Source organism: Heteronotia binoei, chromosome 10, assembly GCF_032191835.1.
Source record: "Heteronotia binoei isolate CCM8104 ecotype False Entrance Well chromosome 10, APGP_CSIRO_Hbin_v1, whole genome shotgun sequence".
Taxonomy (NCBI): domain Eukaryota; kingdom Metazoa; phylum Chordata; class Lepidosauria; order Squamata; family Gekkonidae; genus Heteronotia; species Heteronotia binoei.
Window position 1 is genome coordinate 37,827,603 of NC_083232.1, and position 23,454 is coordinate 37,851,056.

Genomic DNA, 23,454 nt, shown 5'->3' on the forward strand with positions numbered 1-23,454 from the left:
CTTGCTATATTTCAGTTTCATTCAAGTAGTAATTATATATTCCTTTAGAGCCTCTGTGGTTTAACAGAGATGGGAAAAACGTTTTTTTTTTTTTAAATGAAGTTTTCCTTACTCCAGTTCAAAGACATTGTACCCCTCATTCAAAGTGGTTTCGTTATTATAGTTTTGCAAGTCTCTGGTGCCTCAAATTCAAGTTTTTTGATTTTATAATTAGGCCACAGAGCCATTTGTGTAACATTTGAACTCTAACTTAAAAATATACCAGGTTTATCAAAGTTAAGGCATCAGAAGCCAATCAAAAGTGTATCTATTTAGGATGTGGCTCTGAAACTATTTCCATGGTGCTTCATCTCAGCTGCTTGCTCTATCCCCCATCCCACCCCTCTCACACATACTACCTTTGGAAGACACACTGGATCAGATCCTGTAGATTCCCTGTGAAATCTTTTAGCAGTCCCTTCTCACTTCAGGAAATCCCCCCCCCTTCTGCTTTGTAGCTCTGCTGATGTGGAAGAGGAAGGAGAGCCGTTTCACCCCTTCCTCACTGAAGCCCCCAACCCATGTGGCTTTTAGTCTGTAGGGTTGCCAATCCCCAGGTGGGGGCAGGGATCCCATTTGGTGGCCCTCCTCCACTTAAGGGTCATCAGAAAGCGGCAGGGGGGATCACTGCTGGGGACTCCATTATTCCCTAGGGAGACTGATTCCCATAAGGCATAATGGAGAATTGATCTGTGGATGTCTGGGACTCTGGGGGGGGGGGGCTGTTTTTTTAGGTAGAGGCACCAAATTTGCAGCATAGCATCCAAAGCCTCTTCTCAAAACACCCCCCAAGTTTCAAAAAAAGTGGGCCAGGGGGTCCAATTCTATGAGCCTCAAAAGAAGGTGCCCCATCCTTCATTATTTCCAGTGGAGGGAAGGCATTTAAAATGTGTGCGGTCCCTTTAAATGTGATGGCCAGAACTCACTTTGGAGTTCAATTACGCTTGTCACACCCTTGCTCCTAGCTCCAGCCCCAATGTCTCCTGGCTCCACCCCCAAAGTCTCCAGATATTTCATAAATTGGACTTGGCAACCTTATTAGTCTGTGTGGGATTAGAAGGGACTGCTGGAGGAGAATGTGACAGCTTCCAGACTATAAATGAATATTTTATAATAGACCTACTTGTTTCATAATGGTCGTATCCTTCCTGGTATATTTATGGAAGACGTTGATACTGCAAGCACATGAATCAGGATTTAATCTTCAGGAGTCAGGCTAGAGGGAGAGAGATGTCATTCTGACCAGAATCTCTTCTGCCTTGTGATGGTAGTTTTTAACACTACCCCCCCCCCCCTGATGTTTCTGAGTGATAGAACTTAAACACACCAGGAGGCCAAACATAGGGTAAGGGATTGATCAAGAACCAGGCAGTGGTGTTCTCCATCACTATTTTCCAGAGTTCCCAATGTGGGGTGTGGGTGTGTTATCCTAGCCTGGGGTCTGTGGTGGGTTCCCTCTACTCTAAAGAGGTTCCATCAGATTTGTATTCAAAGAGCTTCAGGTCTTATTGTTTTTTATTAATCTTATTATTTTCCTAATGCATGCTGTTTGTTTAAAATTCTTTGGTTAATTTGTTTGAACATTGAAATCTGTCTCTGTACAAACACATGAGCAAGGAAGGGTCTAAATAGTTCTGTATACCAAACACAGCTTTGTGTTTATGTATTTTGAGAAAGAGGACCTTCTCAGCACACAACCACTTTTGACATGGGAAAGACTTCCAAAAAGCAGTTTGAGGTGTAATTACAGATATATTACTTAAAGAAGGGGGGGGGGTCAGAATTTCATCTGAGTACCGCAAATCCTCCAGTGCACCTAAAATAGCTCTTTGAATTCTGAGGGAACATCTAGTTTGTGAAGCAATAATTTTCCAAAATTATTCAGTCAGACATGCAGACACTGAAACCAATCCTCACTCTGCTTCGTCATATTGTGATAAAGTATTTCAGATAATGTGAAACAACAGTTATTTAGTGGATATGTAAACTGTGCTTTAGTTTCAGATCTGAAAAATCACACAATGGCATTTTAGAGAGAACTGGATAGGTTTGTCTAAAAATTAAAGGCACAGCTCCCCCTACTGTCAAATTTCCTGTGTTACATGATCAATGCGTTTAAAACTGTAACTTGCTTTCTATCTACTTTGAATGAATCCCACTGTCAGTTGAGCAGTTTGCTTTGCCTTTTCCTGTGTTCTCCAGTATTTGCAGTTGAACTGTGTAGAAATATTCATAACCATTCAAGGGTTTTTGATGCTTTTCTTTGATTTTCCTAGAACATTAGCAGCACAATCAGAACTTTCTCCCTTCTTCATCAGTAGTCCAAAAGACAAAAACTGTAGGCAATCATGGTAATTCTATAGAATAACCACAGAGCTCCTTCTTACGAGGCCTTGTTCCTCTGCATCTTATCTGCAGCTTCCCTGCTGCATCCACTGCATGTTTCCTTTGCTTTTCGTGAACAGGCTCTTACAAGAAGAGCTGTACTCACAGGTCTTCCTGTCTAGTTCCTCTGAGAATCCAGCTGATGGTAAGAACTGATTGACTTTGCTCATCATATTAACAATGACACTTTCCACTTGGATCTGTGCTTGTAGACATAGGGAGCACATGGGTGCAATGCTCCCTCCCTGAGTCCTCAACTTTCTTCCCCCCTCTGCCCTTTTCATTGTGGAGATATAAGGAGAAAATGGGCAAGCAGGTTTCCACTGGATTGACTGTTTATGAATAGAGAAGGGAAAGCTACAAGGTTGCTGGAACTGAGGCAGTTAACTCTTTCATGACCAAATTTATTCTTGTCTGCTCTGTCCCATATTCCTGTCTCCCCATTGTCCTTCTTTTTTGTTTGTTCCTCTCTTTTAAATATTTATTTATTTATTTCTTCCATTTATATCCCGCTGTCCCCCACTACCATGGGGCTCAGAGCAGGTCACAACATATAATGAACCAATTATAATAGACTTAAAACATAACAGTTTAAAACCATGTCCAGATATTTACAATTTATCAGATGTCATCTGATAATACTACAACACTCCCTGGAGAAGAGAAGGGGAAGGAAGAGGTACGAAGATCTGTATGGTGGAAATTCTCCTTACCTGACCCGTATGCTTGGTGGTGGTACATTTCCATTTTACAGGCCCTGTGGAACTGTACCAAGTCCTGCAGGGCCCAGATCTCATTTGGAAGCACTAAGGATTATGCACCTGGAAGCTATACTTCACTGTCAGCTCTTCTCATGTGAGAAGAAATGATAATGCCTATTTTAGTCTTGGATGACTGTCAGTTTTCTGAAGAGTTTGTGTTCCTCCAACTTGCATTCCTAATATTACCTAGTACAGATTCTGTGGGTGGCTGTTCTGATGGAATTATTAGAAAGGCTTTTTATTTTTATTTTTGTTCTTTATTTCTTATATATGTTCAAAAGATGGAACTGGATTTTATGACTGTTGTTTTCTATAACCACTAACATTGTCACACTTTAATAATGCCAAATGTTTGAGTGATTGCAGTGTCTTTGTTTCTAACAGGTCCTCAACAAGGCTGTGGTGGCCATCTGACAAACTCCAGTTACACCATTGGCTCTCCAGACTCCGACAAGGATGGCAAATACGATAAAGATCTGGCATGCATGTGGACCATTGTTGCACCTGTAAACAGACTGGTTAACCTCACATTCAATACTTTTGAACTTGAAGCAGCATCTGCTTTTCAAAACTGCCGATATGACTATGTCAAGGTAAGATTCTCACTTCTAAGCAAGAAATGGCAAGCAGTCATTTGAGTGTGCTTTAAGCTTAGAGTACAAAAAATGTGTGTGTGTATTCTCATTAATAGCTCTTCTCAGGGCCTTTTATGCAGAAAAAAGCCCAGCAGGAACTCGTTTGCCTATTAGGCCATACCCCCTGACATCACCATTGTTTCACACAGGGCTTTTTTGTAGAAAAAGCCCATCAGGAAACTATCTGCATATTAGCCCACACCCCTGACACCAAGCTAGCCGAAACAGCATTCCTGATCAAAAAAAACCTCTGACTCTTCTTATACCAGGGGTGCAAGGAAGATTAGAACACTAGACCATTCACGCATTACACAGATTTCCATGTCTCCAGTGTGTTTTCACTTGAAAGGTGTACTAGAGTGGTACATGTAAGAAATGTGTTTTCAATCACATTAGTGTCATGTTCTCTAAACTCTGCCAAACAATGCCTTTGATTTGGATGTCTGTTGGCAATATACCACTGTGCTGATTCATCACCATGATTGTATCCCAGCATTCCTTTTCATTTTCAACTATGTTCTTACTTCCTCCAAATTAAGTTCCTTGAAAATTGTTTTCCACAAATTCACCACAAGATGGTATCCACTAACAGTAGTATTCATTGCATCAAAAAGTATACAATGTAGATTAAAGAAAATGTCCATCTATCTGTCTGTCTGCCTCCCTATCTATCAACTATAATATATCTGTCTGTCTGTCTGTCTATCATCTATCTATCTATCTATCTATCTATCTATCTATCTATCTATCTATCTATCCGTCTGTCCGTCCATCCATCCATCCATCCATCCATCTGTCACAAAGCCATAGATTGACTGGCACAAAGCAACTTCAGAGGTTGAATCTCCATCATGCAATTTCATTGATCTGCAGATATGGATGTCTACAACACAAGAGCAAAAAAGGATTATTTTTTGATGAGACAAAAACAAGTACAGAAAAGACAGAGAGCGTTTTCGCACTGACCTTACTCGGGAGCGACGTCCCTCTTCACTGCGCAGCGTCTGCGCGGATTTCACACTAATTGCTCTGCAGAACCCAGAAGAGCCACAAAGTCCCGCGGCTTTTGCGTCGCAAATGTAAACTGGCCAAAAAACAGTTTACATTTGCGACGCAAAAGCCGCTGGACTTTGCGGCTCTTCCGGGTTCTGCGGAGCAATTAGTGCGAAATCCGCACAGACGCTGCGCAGTGAAGAGGGACGTCGCTCCCGAGTAAGGTCAGTGCGAAAACACCCATAGTAACTATAATGGGAAGGCATGAAGATGTGGACAGGCACAACAGTTATAGATAGGGTTGCCAAGCCACCAGTCAGATCAGAGGATCCCCTGTACCCCACTTTCATTGCCCATCATTATTCTGAGCAAAAAAACCCATACATGATATAGGATAGCTCTAGAAATTTCCAGAAACTCTATCATTACTATAACGAAATGGTTAAAGTGCTGGCAGTTGGCTGGTTTTAAAATGGCTGCTGTTTGTAGTCTAACCTGTAGGTTAGATCCGTGCCCGTCTTGGCTTATAAAGGCTAGCCAAACGTGGCTACGTGAACCACTACAGGACATCATCAATAGGTCCCTGATTGAAGGGATCTTTCCCACACCTCTTAAAGAGGCAGTGGTCCGTCCCCTCTTAAAAAAACCATCAGCAGACCTGGCCACATTGGCGAACTATCGGCCGGTGTCAAACCTTCCCTTCCTGGGTAAGGTCATAGAGCGGGCGGTGGCGACTCAGGTGCAGGGATTCCTGGAGGACACTTCCGCACTGGATCCATTCCAGTCCGGCTTTCGGCCAGGTCACGGGACGGAGACAGTTCTGGTCGCCCTCATGGATGATCTTATGCGACATCTGGATCAGGGCGGTTCTGCAGTGCTGCTGTTATTAGATCTGTCAGCCGCTTTTGACACGGTTGACCACCAGCTACTGACTGACCGCCTCACCGATGTGGGGATACAGGGATCTGCCTTGCAGTGGCTGACTTCCTTTCTCCAAGATCGGGGACAAAGGGTGGTGATAGGGGAGGAAGCATCCCAGAGGCACTCCCTTAGTTGCGGGGTGCCGCAGGGAGTGGTCCTATCCCCGATGTTATTTAATATCTATATGCGCCCCCTTGCCCAGATTGTCAGGAGGTATGGACTGGGTTGCCATCAATATGCGGATGACACCCAGCTCTACCTAATGATGGGTGGCCAGTCTGACTGTACCCTGGAAAATCTAGACCTGGCATTACAAGCCGTGGCCTCTTGGCTCAGACTGAGTCAGCTGAAATTGAATCCGACGAAGACGGAGGTTCTCTACCTGGGTCGGGGCGGTCCGGGGAGAGAGATCCAGCTGCCAGCCCTTGACGGGGTGCCACTAATACCGGTCCCCAAGGTCAAGAGCTTAGGCGTGCTCCTTGAGTCCTCCCTTACAATGGAGGCTCAGGTGGCAGCCACTGTTAGATCTGCCTTTTTCCATCTTCGGCAAGCACGGCAGCTGGCCCCTTACCTGGACCGCAGCGACCTAGCGACGGTAATCCATGCTACGGTCACCTCAAGAATAGATCACTGTAATGCTCTCTACATGGGGCTACCCCTGACGCTAACCCGGAGACTACAACTAGTGCAGAACGCTGCGGCACGGCTGTTAATGGGGCTACCACGACGGGGGCACATTCAGCCAGTGCTGAGAGAGCTGCACTGGTTGCCTGTTGTGTTCCGAGTTCGCTTCAAGGTGTTGGTATTAACCTTTAAAGCCCTTTATGGTCAGGGACCTGCCTATCTACGGGACCGCCTTTCCCCATATATCCCCCAGAGAGCACTGCGATCAGGGACAAAAAATCTGCTGTCTGCCCCTGGCCCAAAAGAAGCCAGGCTATGCGCAACAAGATCTAGGGCCTTCTCGGTGGCAGCACCAGAACTCTGGAACACCCTCCCAGAAGCTATAAGGGCCCTGCGGGATCTGTCGGTGTTCCGCAGGGCCTGTAAGACCGAACTGTTTAGACAGGCATTTCTGGTTGACTGAAAATGAGCTGCCACCGGACATCCTACAGAAGCTGGTGGTCATAGTCAGAACCCAATACCGCCAGACTGGATCGAGATAGCGTAATAGTTTGATAAATGTATTATGGTTTTATATGTTTTATGGAATGATTGTTTTTATGATACTGTAAGCCGCCCTGAGTCCGCTTGCGGAGAGGGCGGGATATAAATGCAAAGTAATAAATAAAATAAATAAATAAATTAGATATAAAATGTCCTTCTCCTCTGACCTACAAGGCCCAGCAGCCCTTCGGCCTAAAAAGTGCAGGGGAAAAAGAAGAACTTCCCCAAGGGGCGGGGCAACCTCTATATAGACTCCTATCCAACCAGGAAGCAGGCAGTCTTTCAGCTACTGAAGAGTAGGGGAGACCTGTGGAAGGGCTGTGCAGGGTGACCAGGCCACAGAGGTGGAGAGCCCTTAAAGTCAGAGCTGGAACCCCAAGGCATTCAGCTACAACCAGTCTGAAGTAGATTGGAGGTTTCCCTGCCCTCTCTAAAGAGAGAGAGAGAGGTGAAGGAGAGCTGAAGGTGTGTTGAAGAAGAGACCCTGTCCTGCACTGCAACGTCCCAGGTAGAGAAGTTAGGGAAGTGTGTAGGGAGAGAGGATTGCATTTTTCTTCTGTTTTATTTGTACCCGGTTAGTCCAGTTTAAGTTTTCCCTCTTTCTTACCCCCTCTCCATCTATTAATCTATCCCATCTCTCTTTCTCCCCTCCCCTTCTCCATCAGTCATCCTCCCTGTGCTTCTCTGATACTCTCCTCCCGCTTTCTCTCCCTCTTTTTATCTGTCTAACTACCTCAATTTCTTTGCCCCTCCACCCCTTCTCTATCAATCTACCTCTCCCCTAATATGTCAACCTATCCATTATTTCTGCCCCTCTCTCCTTTTTGCCCCTCCCACCCCTTCACCATCAATCTACTCCTGCCTGTCTCTGTCAACCTCTCCCCCACCATCATTGCTGCCAGGCCAGTGTAGCTCCCAGCCACCCCGCACCATCACCGCTGCCACCACCTGGCTTCCTCATTGCCAGCTCAGCAGGGTGAGGACACTGAGGACTATTGTGCCTTCCTGCATAACAGCTTGGTGGCAGGGAAGCAGCAAGGATTCACGCATGCCCCCGATTCCCTCCCTTCTGGAATAACTAAAGGGACCACAGTGAACACAGAACAACACTAAACATGCAACCTCCCCATGAAATGTGCATATGCTATATGTTCTAATACTATTTGGTTACAAAAATTATAATAAATACTTCAAAGAAGTTATATGAACATTCAATATATTTGTATGTGTTTTTAATATATTTTATTTTAAAAATTCATATTTTTCAAAAAAATACACCATGTATCACTGGCACAGCTCCCACATGCCACTGATTCCCTTCTGGAATAATTAAAAGGACCACAGTGGACACATACAACCTCTAACACAAAACATGCAACCTCACTGGCATGTAGGTGATACTTCGAACAATATATATACAAATTGGAAGCTGTATAATGATGCAAATATTTATAAATAAAGTCAATAAATGATCCTATGGATAGTCAACAATTACTGGTAGTCTGTTTCAGAAACCACTGTCCTTTTTCAAGGGTACAAATGTATTCAGTTATTCTGGTCATTCAACTTCAGTAAGGCTTCCTGTTTTCTTAAGGTCTGCTGTTAGATTGAAGCATCTATGTATGTGCTCACCACAAAGACACAAAACATTAAACTTTTAACATACATAGAAACTGGAATGCTTATGCCAAATTTCTGTCGCCAGTCAACTTCACAGACTCTTCTCTCAATTGAATGTGTTTATTTGGACCCTTGAAAAAGGACAGTGGTTTCTGAAATGGACTGAGTAATTGTCGACTATATGTAATTGAAATATAGATATATGGATCATTGTACAGCTTCCAATATGTTTGAAGTATTGCCTAAGTGCCTGTGATACATGGTAGATTTTTGGGGAAATATGGATTTTTTTGATAAAATATATTTCAAACACATACAAATATAGTGAATGTTCATACAACTTCATTGAAGTATTTATTATAGTTTTTTGTAAGCAGTATTAGAACATACAGTTGCTTGCAGCACTTGATTCCCTTCTAGCAGGTGGACAGATGGTTTTGCTGGCTTTGGGTGGGGGGGGGAGGACTCCCATGCCCCTCCTGATAACTTTCTTCTCAGCTCAGGGGTCCAAGACTCACAGGACAGGGAACACCATCTCCCTCCCCACACATTCTTTCTGGGGCCAACATGGCTCCTGGACTACACCTCTGCCACCAAGCATGCCATGGCTCCTGGGTTGCACTGCCACTGCCCGGCCCAGCACAGGTTCTGGGCTCCTGTATGTCACATTCAGAGCCAAACCTGGCACTGTTGCTCTGCTTGGGGTTTCCAGGGTACACAAATACAGTAACAATAAGCACAACAATAGGTACAGAGGCAAGGTCTACAAGCCTGTCTAGAGTCTGAGATCACAAGTCCAGTTCAAGGGTCTAGTTCCAGGGCTGGGGAACAGATGCAGGGTCTGGGTCCAAGGTTGTAGGAGCAAACACAGGTTGCTAAGCAGGTCAACTTCACAAAGTTGTGACAAGCAAAATTGCTTCCACTCCAAGTCTTTCTCAATGTGTTCCTCTTATCTGCCTCTGCAGCTTATCTTCCAAGGCCCAGGTGTCTCTCCTTAGAGTCACATTCATATTCCTACAGGTGCAGATCTTTCCCTATCAGCCTGTCAGTCCTGATCTTGCAAGGACTCTGTTCCAGGAATCAACACTGATGGTTGCTGAAAAATTACATAAGAACATAAGAAAAGCCATGTTGGATCAGACCAATGATCCATCCACTTCAACACTGTGTCACACAGTGGCCAAAAATACCAGGTGCCATCAGGAGGTCCATCAATGGGGCCAGGACACTAGAATCCCTCCTACTGTTGCCCTCCCAAGCACCAAGAATACAGAGCATTACTGCCCCATAGAAAGAGGTCCATCAATACGCTGTGGCTAATAGCCACTGATGGACCACTGCTCCATATGTTTATCCAAGCCAATTAGGCAAGCACTTTGTTCTCTCTAGAGCTGTCAAACTCTCTAACCTACTATGCTCTGCTGGTATGGGAGAGGCCAGAGGAGACTGAGACTCTGGCTTCTGCAGCATCTCTTTCTTCTCCAGGGAGACTTAGCCACTAGATCATGATTAGAAAGTGTTCACGCTTCCCAATGCTTCCCTGTTGGGTCTGCTGCTGGACGCAGTTGCTCAGGCAGAGATTCCATCTGTGCAGGGCTCAATTCTTCCAATTCCTCTGAGGAGGAGGAGGAAATGGCAGCTGGCTGGCCCATGACACTGTGATGCCATAAAAGACCATTGGAGGCAGGCACATTCTCTGCACTTGCACAGAAAACACTATTTTATTTGTGTGTATGGGAGGGGTTAACATGTGTGGGGAGGGGTTCTGCAAAACATCTGTTTTGGCTGTGTATTTAGATATCTGCAGATAGGGGCCACACTTGAGAAATAGTACATAGATACTAGTTTTGAATCCTCACATTCCATCACTCTTTTTGATCACATGTACTCAGTTTTTGCTGTAGATGTCATACATATTATACCATACTGACTTAATTTGAGCTTTCCTTCTCTCCTTTTAGCTGTATGATGGCAGTAGTGACAATGCCACTCTAGCTGGCACGTTTTGTGGCTCCAGCATCCCAGCTCCTTTTCTTTCTACTGACAACTTCTTGACTGTTAAGTTTGTCACTGACAGGTCTATAGAAAGAGCAGGTTTCACTGCTACTTACACTATGGTGGATAGTAAGTATAATTTCCTTTTTATTTAAAGATGATGATCCAGAACAAGTCATCATTTCTTCAACTTGCATGACTTCATGAAGCATCTCACAGCTAGTGAAAAGTAATTATGGAGCTTAAACATGTCATCTGGGAAGCTAGGGATCTCAGTGAAAGGAGAATTTTTTCCTGTGTAGAAAGAATTGGATGGCCACATCAGCTCTGAGATAAGACCCGATATACCATGGTCTTACTGGAGCCTGGTGGAAAGAAAGGTGCCCTTAATGAGTGACTGGAGAGAAAAGGCTTAAGGAGGTCTGAGGCACAACTTGGTGGGATTAAGATTGGCTATGGGTAGCATTGCAAATTTTCAACCGGGGCCTGGAGATATCTCAGAATTACAACTGATCTCTGCACTACAAAAATCAGTTCTCCTGGAGAAAAAAGGCAGCTTTGGAAGGTGGACTCTGAGGCATTATACCCCACTGAAGTCCCTCTCCTTCCCAAACATGTAAGATGAGTAACATCAAGACTGTAGCACCAAACTAATTTGTTACAATTGAATTTGATGGTTTTAATGTAATAATATATATAAGTGAACTGTAAAATGGAATTTGTTATGTAACCAGTGTGTTTTTATTATTGTAATGTTTGTATTTTTTTATGTTATGCTATGTGAGCTGCCCTGAGCCTGCTTCGGCGGGGAGGGCGGGATACAAATTAATTATTATTATTATTATAAACCTGCCTTTCTGCAGGCTCCAGCCCCCAAAACTCCAGGGATTTCGCAATCCAGATTTGGCAGCCCTTGCTGTGGGGATACAATGTGAAATGTTATGATGTTCTGAATATTTTAATAGAGAAGCAATTCAAATATTTTGTATGGATAAAGACAGAATTTATTCATTTTGAATTTGTATAACTAGTTCCTCATCATAAATACTTGTTTACTTGAAAGAGTCACTGATTTGAACAAAACACTCTTCCAAGTAAATGTTGTTTTAGGGCTACAGCATAAGATGGTGAATTGAAGTACAATGTGTCTTTTAAACCATCAGACTTTAACTTCTTCCTTCTTGTTTTTAACAGGATTATGTGGAGGTACATATAATGCAACTTCTGTTTCCCAAACTCTGACATCACCCTACTTTCCACATGCCTATCCCCCATTTACAGTCTGTAGATGGGTCATTGATGCCCCTCCTGAACAGCAAGTCAAACTAGTAGTACAGGAATTCCATCTCCATTCCAGTCAAGACTGCTCTCAGAATTATCTAGAGTTCCAGGACACACCACTGGTAAGTCATTTATAGCAGCATTTCTCCAAAGTGGATCACAAAGACTATGACAGTGGGTTGCAAGCTTTTGTAGTTCCCTTCCCAGCTGGAGACTGGAACAATTGTGTTTCCTAGTTCTCTGCGGCTTGGATTTTCTAAAACTACTGAGGCAGGCAAGAGAATGAGGAAAGGAAAAGGCCTCAAGTCCCCCCTCTGAGAGGTATGTTGTGCTTACAGTTCCTTGTGAATCCTCTTCCCTTTCCATAGTGGTTTGTAATGTTGAGAAGGGCTTGCAGGACCTTTACAGGCAGCTGAGCAGTTTAAGGTGATACATTTCAGGCAATGTTACTGGAGGGTGTTCTTGTCAGGACTGGGTGATTGTAATGCACTGACTATCCCTCCAGCCCATACTTCCAGGCTAATATCCATTGATTAGCTTGGAGCTTTTTTTGATAAATCACTTCTGTTATTAGTTGCCTTGAAGGATTCTTTGCCTTTCTCTTTGGCAGGAAAGTTGTGTGTTGAATTTAAACCCAGAAGCCCTGCCAAAAAATGCTGGCTATATTCCAAAGTCTACTGTTTGGCAGGCATTATGGGAATCAGTTTTCTGATCCTTCAATCTAGACTTGTGTTCTATAGGTTCCACTGGCTCTCCCTTACAAAAGTATGTTTGACACATTCCCAACCCAGAGAATGAAATGCATAGATAGAGCACAAAAATACCATATGGATATTTTTATTTAAATGTCTAATATGAGAATAGATTTCTCACTTCAGCCTACAGGTGGGAGTACTACACATTATTTGCAAGTATTGAATGAGGGAAAGTGTGGTGCTTGTCAGACTAGGACTGGGTAAACCATGGGTCAAATCCTTACTCTGCCATGAAACTCATGGGGTTACCTCAGGATGACCACAGACTGACCTATCTTACAGAGTTGTTTGGAGTAAGGCTGGGATAACTATGTGATTGTATAACATATTTTGAGGCTCTGTACCCTCAAAATGTAGTACCAGGTGTTACACTTGTGACAGAGCTATAATATGCAAAGGCATCTCCTTGCCAGCACAGAACAAGGACATGTATTTTGGGTATTCAGTACTTGGGACTATTAACCTATGTATACCAGGGTCCAGATTCAGACCAACCCTGAAAAAAGAGGGGGATAAGACTTTTAAACAGAAGGGTTTTTAAAAATATATTAAAAGTTAATAAATTGATCTAAGTAATATCGCAGAGCAAAAATAATTTACAAGAAGGAAAACACCATCCAAAACTTTCCTCTAACTACTTACCTTAAAACTGAAATGGTGGCGGAGGGGAGAGAACTTGCTCTTGGGAGAGAAAAGGGAGGTTTGTCCCCACCAATGAAGAACTAGCACTGGAGGCTGAAACTGAGCAGGCAGGAGAAGGCGGCACAAACAACCACGAGTATGGGGTAATAGGATGAGTCCACAACTGGCTACAAAAATTGGGGCTAAGGGATAAGTTCTTCAATCCTTTTCCTGAGAAGGGGATAGAGTTTTGGCACTGGAAGGCTGAACTGTTGGGATAATAAAAATGCAGTCTTTCAAGGTTGTCCGAGCATGAAAAGAAACCCTTTGTCTTTACTGTGGAGGGGGCGTTTTTCCTTTTGCATTGAGAGCACTAAAAATGTTCCCTTGGGGAAATTTTGAAGTGAGATATGTAAGTATCCGTGGCTGGGTATATGTCTTGATTAAGAAGGGGCAGGAACTTTTCTGTCTGGTCATTGAAGGAGGAAATTGTTGAAATCAGCCCTGTTGCTTATTGTTTTGGAGATCTGGGTCATTAGTTAGGGTAAAATTATTTGGGAAGGGGATCCAAGGTCCTTGGGGGAAATGGCCCCAACTGTATCTCTCTTAGAGTGGGTATTTGCATGATTGATAGAGGAACTGCCCTTGTTCCTTTCATAGAATCATAGAGTTGGAAGGGACTTCCAGGGTCATCTAGTACAACCCCCTGCACAATGCACCTTAGCATGACTCATTGCTTTTTGATGTCCTTTAATTCAGACTCTATCATTTCTAGTCCACATTGAGATGCACATATGTGCAGAAAAGGGGGGGGGAACGAGCCATGGCATAAATGAGAGGTCCCCAAGGGTGACAGCCTCAGGGGCATAACAGGTTATGTTTTGAATAACAGCATTCAAACAGTGGCTCATGTAACTGTATGTTTTAATAATATTTTATATTTTATGAAGCTATAACCATTAGTCCAGATGGCTGCATTCTTACATTCCTATAAGCAATAACTTTTAAATACAATAAATATTCAACAAGGTCAATATTAATATAAGAAAATGTTTGCTTGGATGCCTCGTGTAACAGTTACAAAATAGGAAAACTTGCAGTTAAAATGCATGAAACCAATGGCTCCCAAAGACCTTAGGTCCAAAATTCATGTGACGATGTTTTGGCTCACCATACAAAGTAAATTTGGTCTTGTGGGCCACCGTGCCATGAAGGATGGGAATCATTAATTTAGAAAGCAATCCCAAACAGGTCTACTCAAAAGTAATCCTGTTTTAGTCTATGGAGACCCAGGAAAGGGCTTTTAGAATTGCTATGTTAGTCCTGCTGGACAATTGTTGTTAAAATGTGTTCTACTGAGTATTGTTGAGTGCTAAGGATGATTTGTGTCCCAATCTGACTTTCAAAGATCTAGCAGATTTGTGTCCTGGAAGTTTTCCTTATTGGCTGAAACTCTTAATTCTCACTGCAGAACTCTCTCCTCTATAAATATATGCTGATCATACCGTATATGGTCATCCATTAACTTGAACTTCTTATATTTCAGAGCAATCATGAACATGCTAACCGTGCCCACAGGTTTTGTGGAGTAGAGAACTTTACAGTCCCTGAATTTTATTCATACAGACGAACTGCCATTATAATTTTCAGATCAGAAGCTTATATGCCTAACAATGGACTCAGCTTTTCCTATAAAGCTTCAGGTAAGATTTAAAGCAATTCCTTTATATTCATGACTTTTCCCTTAAAATGTATGATAAACAGCTAAACTGCATTTTGTTATTCTCTCCCAATAGACTGCAACAGGGAATACAATCAGGCCTTTGGCTACCTGAAAAGCCCTGGCTGGCCTAATTCTTATCCTTATAATTTGGATTGTACCATTATTTTACGAGCCCCGGATAATCACACCCTCTCTCTCTTTTTCACTTCTTTTAATCTAGAGGGTTTTGGATGTCAGAATGACTTCTTAGAGGTATGCCACCAGCATGTTCTTCATTTGGGATTTTGCTGTCACTTTAATTGTCTGCAGGAATCATATGCTCATGTCTTACCTTGTCATGCCCCTTAGCTTGAGTTTGTGAAATTGGAGGAGGAGGGGGTTGCTGATGGTTCCTGAACACGCCAACATTTTTCATAATGTAGCTCAGAAAATTGCTCCAGAGAAAAATAGTTGAGTCACCAGGTAACTGTTCACAATCTCCACACAAATTAAATTTTTAATGTGAAAATTCACTGGCGTGATAGGCCTTGAGACCACAGAGCTTACAGAAAGGTTTGGCTACCAGGCCACGATCTGACCACAGGCAGGACCCGCAGGAGCATGAGGTAAAGGCTAATCAGTAACAAAAGCTTCCTAGCTCCTTTTTACCAACAAAAAGACTCCATTGCTCAGTATCCTGTGAACATCTGTCCTGGTTACCTTTGACAGTAACTATCTATATATTCAATGTTTAACCTGTGCACTCTCCACAGAGCTCATCCTGTGTCAATATATGATTATTTATTGTTATTTTTATTTGCTTATTATCTTGTGGCCCACCCCTTCCGTTCTTACCTGTGATGCAGGTTAGGCAGAGAGTTATTGATCCAAATCTCCTTTATCCTAGTCCAGCTCTCAAATCATTATTCCACACAAAGCTGGGTCTGATCTCATGCAGGTCAGCATGGCCACATTATAACAATGGCTTTGTATGAATCACCCCTTCTAATGATGGGGGGGGGGAGAGAGAATCTGCTTTGACAGTGATACACCTTTAATGTAGTTATCAGCAGGCCTCGGAGTCAGTGGGAGCTCACAGGAGCACAGCACATGAACCTTTCTGAGAATTCCACCTCCTTGTCCATTGAATAGTAGGTGCAGCTGCATAACAATCCCTGGATGAACTCCACCACCTATTTTTCTAAACAACAACCCCTAGTTATCAGGGTAAACTGCAGTGTTGTTTCTTCCTTAACAGTCTTGCTGTTGTTAACAAAAGCTTTGTGTACTCTTTTCAAGATCAGAAATGGTAGTGATGCAAGCTCTCCACTGCTTGGCAAATATTGTGGAAGTACCTTGCCTGACCCTGTGTTTCCTAAAAACCATGTTGTATATCTACATTTTGTAAGTGATGCCTTACTTTCTCATAATGGATATGAGATCACCTGGACTTCATCATCAACTGGTACTAACATTTGCTTTTCACTTTATTTATTTTTCAATTTAAACCTGCCATTCAGCCTTAAAATGCTCTCAAGGTAGCTTATAAACTATAAACATTAACAGAAATAATCAGTAATAACAAAAAAGGAACAATTAATTCAAATACAACCCACTAAAGCAATAGAATAAAACCCAGAGAGTAGAAGAATTTAAACATTACAATGTGTCAGATTTTTGTATACTGTATATTTTTGTATATCTGCTTTGTATACTGTTCAGAGTAACAGAAACAAAATGTCATTTCTGCATAGTAAGTATACTAGAGATAGCCTAGTGTTTTTCCCTAGGGAAGGAGAAAGATACCTCTGCTGAGAAAATCCTAGTGGTCTTCCCCACCAACCTGACCTCTGTCAAGGAAGGGACTTGGGCAAAGCTTATTCTTGTGTACATCCAGAGAGGCTAATGAGGGAAAAAGTGGTTTATCAGCACTACAGTAGGCTGGCAACAGCTAAACTGAAATCTACTAACAACCTCTCTCAGCAGTTTCATGAGAATCTAAAAAAACTAGAAAAGGTACTGGCCCAAAGTATTCTTCTAAGTGGGGGTTAAAATAAAGCAAATATTTTCAAATGACATTGAATATTGTTTGGTTCCTGCAGAAGCGAACATTTGATTTTATTGTTTTTTGTGCCTTGCATTTTAGTCTAGTACTCTTGAGAAAGCAGATTTCTTATGGATGAAATGTCAAAAAACTCTCTTCACAGGATAACAGTTATTATAGATTTGTTTGTATCCTGTTTATCATATATATATAAAAAAATCAAGTTTGAGTCTAGTATCCTTCGTTATCCATACAAAACTACTCTGTCCTCATCTAGTTCCTAGTTTTCTGTATCCACCTGCAAGTCTGTGTATAGATTTCCCCTTCTCATACACGTTAAGACTTCAAAAATCTGGCAACCTGAGTAGAATGAGTCTGAACACTGGCAGAGTATCTTTTGCTTGTTTCTCTGTTGCTCTGTTAATGTCTCAGCTAACATGCAGCCCTGGACAGATATAGAGATCTAAATTCTAACTACCTGGCCACTTTGACTTTAGCTTGTGTGATCCAGATGATATACATGAAGAAACTGCACAGTTTGAAATAATCATGGCCTAATCAATATGTCTATTATAAGGTCCTGTGGCCTATACAATGGGAGGGCCAGGTCCTTTCTCTGTGGACACACAAAGAAAGCTGTGCCCTGTTCTATGCATACAGAATACCTAGACAGCTTTTAGCGAGTAAAGAAGTCATCTCCTGCCCTATCTCATTTATTACAACATTTGTTTGATACACTATAGTTTTTTTATTCAATCACCACGAGTCACCCTTTGTGCAATTAAATGCATATTGACTGGTTTGACTGAGTTTGCTTCCACATAGAGCTCCTGTTTCACCTTACCTCTGAAACTTTAGGGACTTCTGAATGACATTATCATTCAGTTGTCTTGCTTCTGAGTTTTCTCCCCCTCTCTCACACTCTGACATTTCCTAAACCTGCTTTGGTGCAGTCTGTGCTTTTTTAAAAATGAGCAAGGTGCAGATTTCCACACTTCCTGCCCACTACTTGCAGGCAACCTCCTGCCCCAGTGCTCTGGCTCCTGCCATCACTTGATGGAGCAGAGGAAACAAAAAAAGGGGGTGGGGATACCATTGTTGATGTCACTTCTGGTTGCATATCAAGAACTGAAGCCACTACTTTAGGAAATTCCCCAATCTCTGTGGTTAAAACTATAGAGATTGGGGAAGTTCCTAGAGTATCACATGATATTGTGACATCACTTTGGAATATGCAACCTGAATAGACATCACAGTGTCAGGTGTTCTTTTGAATTATCTATCATAGTTCTGTTGCTCCATTTTTTAAACTACCAGAGGTGGCAGGAAAGAAATAGTGACTGGCAGAAGCACAGGGAAAATCCTCATGCAGATGTTCCATTGCCACAACAAAAGCTTTTGTATGAAAAAGAAATGGGCAATTGTGCAGATGTACCCAGAATAAATAAATACTAAGAATTATTTTTAAAATATCCAGTGGTTATATACCAAATAACATAATATTTAAGTAAAATGTTTCTTCCAAACATGGTCTTTCTTCCAAACATGGTATTTAAATGGTATGAATATGAATATGTGTGTTTGATGTGTTGGTATGTTTGTGGAAGAGCACCTCATTTCGTTGCTCTCTTTTTGTGGAGAACAATGACAATAAATTTATCTATCTATCTTCTCATTTTCTGCACCCTAATGAAATATGCTCGAGAAGTACTCCAACATAGCAGAGCACCTTCAGTACTTCTTATGTTGACCTGCGGTTGCCATATCAGAAAATGCATAATATAGCTGAGCCTTGCATTTTGTGTTTCCAGGATGTGGTGGCACCTTATATGGTGAGGCTGGTTCCTTAACTAGCCCAGAGTACCCAGCATCTTATCCAAATCAGACAGACTGTGAATGGATCATCAAAGCACCCAAAGGACGGATTGTCACAATAAACTTCATTTTCATCAGTACTGAAGACCCTGGTGACTGCACTAGAAACTATCTGATACTCTATAATGGACCAGACAGTAGCCATCCACAGACTGGACCATACTGTGGAACGGTATGTTTTAATTATTTGTGTTTGTCAATATATAGGGGACTTGCAAAAAGCTTGTGGGGTGGTTATCCAATTCCCCCCACCTTTGCTTCCTCCCTTCTCCCCCTATCTCACACATTCTTTTATCTTCTGCCACCCCTTTTCTTACTCTCTCTCTTCTCCATGGATGTCTCTTCCTCTATTTCTGCCCTTCCATCACTCTTTCTGCCCTCACGCCCCTTTCTTTCTGCTCCAATCACTCTCCCAGCCTCCTACCTGCTTCCTCTTTCCCCTTCAGCAGCAGTGGTAGTGGCAGCTCTTCAAGAGATCAATTCCCCCTAGGGTTGCCAGATCCAGCTTGGGAAATTCCTGAAGACTTGGGCATGGAGCCTTGGGACGGTGAGGCTTGGAGAGGGAAGCAACCTCAGCAGGGTAGCATCCCATGGACTCCAGCAGCCATTTTCTCCAGGGGACTGATCTCTGTCATCTGGAGAGCAGTTGTAATTCCAGGTGATCTCCAAACCTCATCTGGTAGTTCTCATGGAAGAAATGACTAGTTTGGAGGGTGGAACCTATGGTACTATACCTAACCTGTCCAATGTCCCACCCCCCTCTCAAATCTCCAGGAATTTCCCAACCTGGAGTTGGGAACCATATCTCCTTCCCACCCAACAGTCACCCTACCTCTGTCTTCAACTTTCCATCTCTACTCTTCTGCCCAACTGCTTCTACTTAAGAAAGCTCCAGTCTTTCTCCATAGTGGGGAGTGGTGGGACTTCAATGCAGTATAATATAAGCTTTTGTAACTCAGAATTTCAACTGTTTTTATTTTGCTGCTACAGACTTAACACAGCTGCCCATCTAAAGCTATACTAAGTTCTCCAAACAGAGATACTGTACTGACATCTAGTGGGATTTGTGTTGAAGTGTTCCTTTTCTGATGTCCCCCTTTGAGTTCCAAATATTCTTTGCTTGTACATTTCCCCTCTTTTATGGTGGAGAACACAGCTACCTGTGGCTCATAATATAAGTTTAGAATCAGACCAGTCTAAATTTTAATACAACAGGTTTTACTTACATATTGTGCTTCTTGTAGGCAAAGTGTGGGACTTTGAATATAATGTACACCAAGACTGTAAACATAAGATCAGAATCAAGCTTGGTTAATTGCTGTTGAGCTATGGTCCTCTAACAACATCCTGCTTACAATATATGTTACGAACTACAATGCTAGAGATAACTTACGGTACACTTATCCTGCTCTATCTCAGGATTGTTGAAATCAGAGTGGGGGGAAATGCCTGCATTATGGCACCCACATTTAACAGAATGCACCATTTTTATTACACTTGAAGATGATTTACCCAAATCAAAATACTTCCAATCTCATTGACTGTAACAGACAAGAGCTGAGCATGTCCTTCATGGCATCTAGTTCCACTAAGGGTTTTACTACCATTTCACCTATTTTCTGATGCTAATATGCTATGATCTGTCATTGTGTGCATTGCTCAATTCTGACAAGAATAGGAATGTCCTAACTTGTTCTGTTCTTATCACATACATCTCTATGACTTTTGGGCTGTAATCAAGTGACAGTAGTTCACATTGAGAAATATTATCTGCATATAAACCTGCTAGGATGAGAATATACAGAATATGCATCCTGTGTATATCCCTGTTATCCTAAAGTGGTTGCCATCGTAGCAGCCAACTGATCCACTGGAAGAGGACTCCATATTCAGTCATCTACAGTACTGATCAGCTTTTAGCCCAGGAGGATACCGTGCAAACTCAGACCAGGCACTCCATCCCTCCTCTTGACAAATGTACACTTTGCTGGGAATAGGAGGCGGCAAAAAGCAGCACCAGGTTTGAGCCTAAGACCTTCCTCCTCTCCTCCGATTCTCTTTCCACACAAGACCTGATAGGGGCTATGAGAATATGTGAATAAAGTTGGTTTTGGGTTCCCAAATGCTTATTTGGACAGAGCAAGGCATCAGAAAAGGAATGTATGATCTGTGGTAACTCATAGCTTTTGGGGGAGTGTGAAAATGTGTAAAGGCCAGTTCTTTATTTTGGCCACATGTAGTTCTGTAGTGAATAAGGACTTGGCAGCTAAGGCACCAGCTTCATTGTGTATGGCTTCTATTCAGCATCACCTGTATCTTTGCAAGAACCATTGGTGCAGCAGGTAAATACCATTGGGTGCTTCAAGTATGCACATAATCATTTGAATTGAGGCCACAGTGCTTTAATTAGGAATCATTATCATAGAGCGTTATCTGCTTTAAATGTGAAAAATCCTGTCTTTTAAAAAATCTTTTTTTTTTCAGGACACAAACATTGATCCATTTTCTGCTGCATCACATCAAGTATTTATAAAATTCCATACTGAGTACGTAACCCTGCCATCGGGATTTCGCCTAACATGGAACAGCTAAAGTAATTCTCCTATGAAAATAAAATACATTCACTCACAGCAGTCTACTTTATTGAAAAGACTCTAGGGTTCATTACAGGAATGTAATGGTGTTCATGATGATACAATAAAATTATTTTTAAGCAGTATAATTGTTGTGTATTGAGTTGTTGCAAATTAATTTGATCTCTTTATTTGAAGAAAATATTTGCTAGCGGGCACACAATTCTGAAGTTGTTTCAGAGTGCTCATCTCTGTTCTAGTACAAGCTTATTCTCCAAAAATACTCTTCATTACAGATATAAGCAGGCTCTGAAAACAAAGATAGCCTGGTACAAATGACCCCCTCTGTGTTGACTGAATGTTCAGGAAAGGAGAGTGGCATGAGCCCCCTCCCCTCCCCATGCAATTGCCAGGTAGTGAGCACAGTGCCTAGACATGGAGAAAATTTCCATATGCTTCCTCACCATGATCAGTGATACTGTTCTTGAAATGTTGCTGATCAAAGGGAGGGGACATATGCACCAACACTTCCTCTGTGCATTCACACTGTGCAGAAGACCCAGAATGCACCGAAGGGGGGGACAGGGTCAGTGCACTCATGCACTCTCTGCCCACGTAAGGGCTTACATGCAGCAATTCAAGATTAATCAAAGTCTGCTGGACATTAACAAAGTTCAGCAGACTATGAGTCACATTTTCTGTATTTAACAGCAAAGCTAGTAGATGTTTTCAAAAAATGGGCAAACTACTTGCCAGCGTGGTGTTCAGAGCAGTGAACTCTAATCTGGAGAGCCAGATTTGATTCCTGGGCCCCGCTCCACCACATGAAGCCTGCTGAGTTACCTTGGACTGGTCAGTTTCTCTCAGAACTCTTTCAGCCCCGCCTACTTCACAAGGTGCCTGTTGTGGGGAGAAGAAGGGAAGGGGATTGTAAGCTGCTTTGAGACTTCTTAGGGTGGAGAAAAGTGGGTATAAAAACTAACTCTTCTACTTGCCTTGCTGTTGAAAACAGAAAACAATGAAAAAAATTACTAGCTATTATTGCTAAATATAAGAATATATTCATAGCTAAATATAAGAATATTTATATAAAGATCCATGCATGTGGTCACAGGATCCTTATACTGATTTATATTCTAGAACATTAATCGACTGACTTGTAGCCCAACATATTTTAGCCTCCCAGGTTCTTGACAACCTCTAATTGTTCAGCCCCAGGCAAATTTACAGAGCCCTTGGGCAATCTCCCCAAACTAGTTTGACTTGTCTTGGTAGGACATAAACTCTGTAGTCTGGAATTTAGCTACGTCATAAGATACATGAAGGGTAGTTTAGTTACTATTTATTAGGGACATTTATTTTTATTTACTTCATTTATAGTCTGCCTTTCTAACCAGGATTCAAGGCAGATTACAACATATAAAAACCAGTTCAAACAAATAGCAAACAATAAACAAGGCAGAAGGATTAGCATTGCAGAACTGGAAAACAATGCAAAGAAAGTATTGTCCAAAGCAGTGGTACTAACTGCAACTCAGCCACGTTCACAGTAACTATTAACCAAGAGCCACATTTGCTTCCACTCCTGATATTAGACTTGAACCTCAGGAAGGCTCACTGCTTACCCATTCCTTGGGTGGCAGCTTTTTTGAGATAGAAACCTCCACTAACCACAAGTCCTACTATTTAATTGCCTTGCTCATTTTCATTTTAATGCCACATTAGGAAACAATGGCCAGCAGGGCCATATGTGGCTCACAAGCCACTGAGTGGGCATCAGTGGTTTAAAGCATGACATACCATAATGCAGGGGTGACCAACAGTAGCTCTCCAGATGCTTTTTGCCTACAACTCCCATCAGCCCCAGTCATTGGCCACAGTGCAGAAGTGGGTTAAAAAGGTAGATAAAGCTGTGAAAGAAATGAATGTTGTAATATACCACAATCCTCCAGAGTTGTTCCATTATTAGCATATTGTTGACTAATACTATCCATGCCAACAGCGGAAAACTTCTTAAGACAAACTCTTCTTGACCAATGGGCTTCGACTTAAAATGACCCCTCTCTAGCCATGAAAGCACCATAACT

The 23,454-nt window shown here is 42.2% G+C and overlaps 1 protein-coding gene across 1 annotated transcript in view; it reads left to right on the top strand.

Annotated features, from left to right (window-relative positions):
• CUBN (cubilin) overlaps window positions 1-21,516 on the top strand; it is a 211,622-nt gene extending 190,106 nt beyond the window's left edge. Inside the window, exons 60-67 of the mRNA XM_060248423.1 lie at window positions 3,570-3,778; window positions 10,483-10,645; window positions 11,711-11,919; window positions 14,720-14,876; window positions 14,970-15,148; window positions 16,175-16,340; window positions 18,731-18,966; window positions 21,279-21,516. Coding sequence (XP_060104406.1) covers window positions 3,570-3,778; window positions 10,483-10,645; window positions 11,711-11,919; window positions 14,720-14,876; window positions 14,970-15,148; window positions 16,175-16,340; window positions 18,731-18,966; window positions 21,279-21,386 — 1,427 coding nt within the window. The 3' untranslated portion in view covers window positions 21,387-21,516. The remainder of the gene's footprint in view (window positions 1-3,569; window positions 3,779-10,482; window positions 10,646-11,710; window positions 11,920-14,719; window positions 14,877-14,969; window positions 15,149-16,174; window positions 16,341-18,730; window positions 18,967-21,278) is intronic.
• Window positions 21,517-23,454: the final 1,938 nt, after the last annotated feature.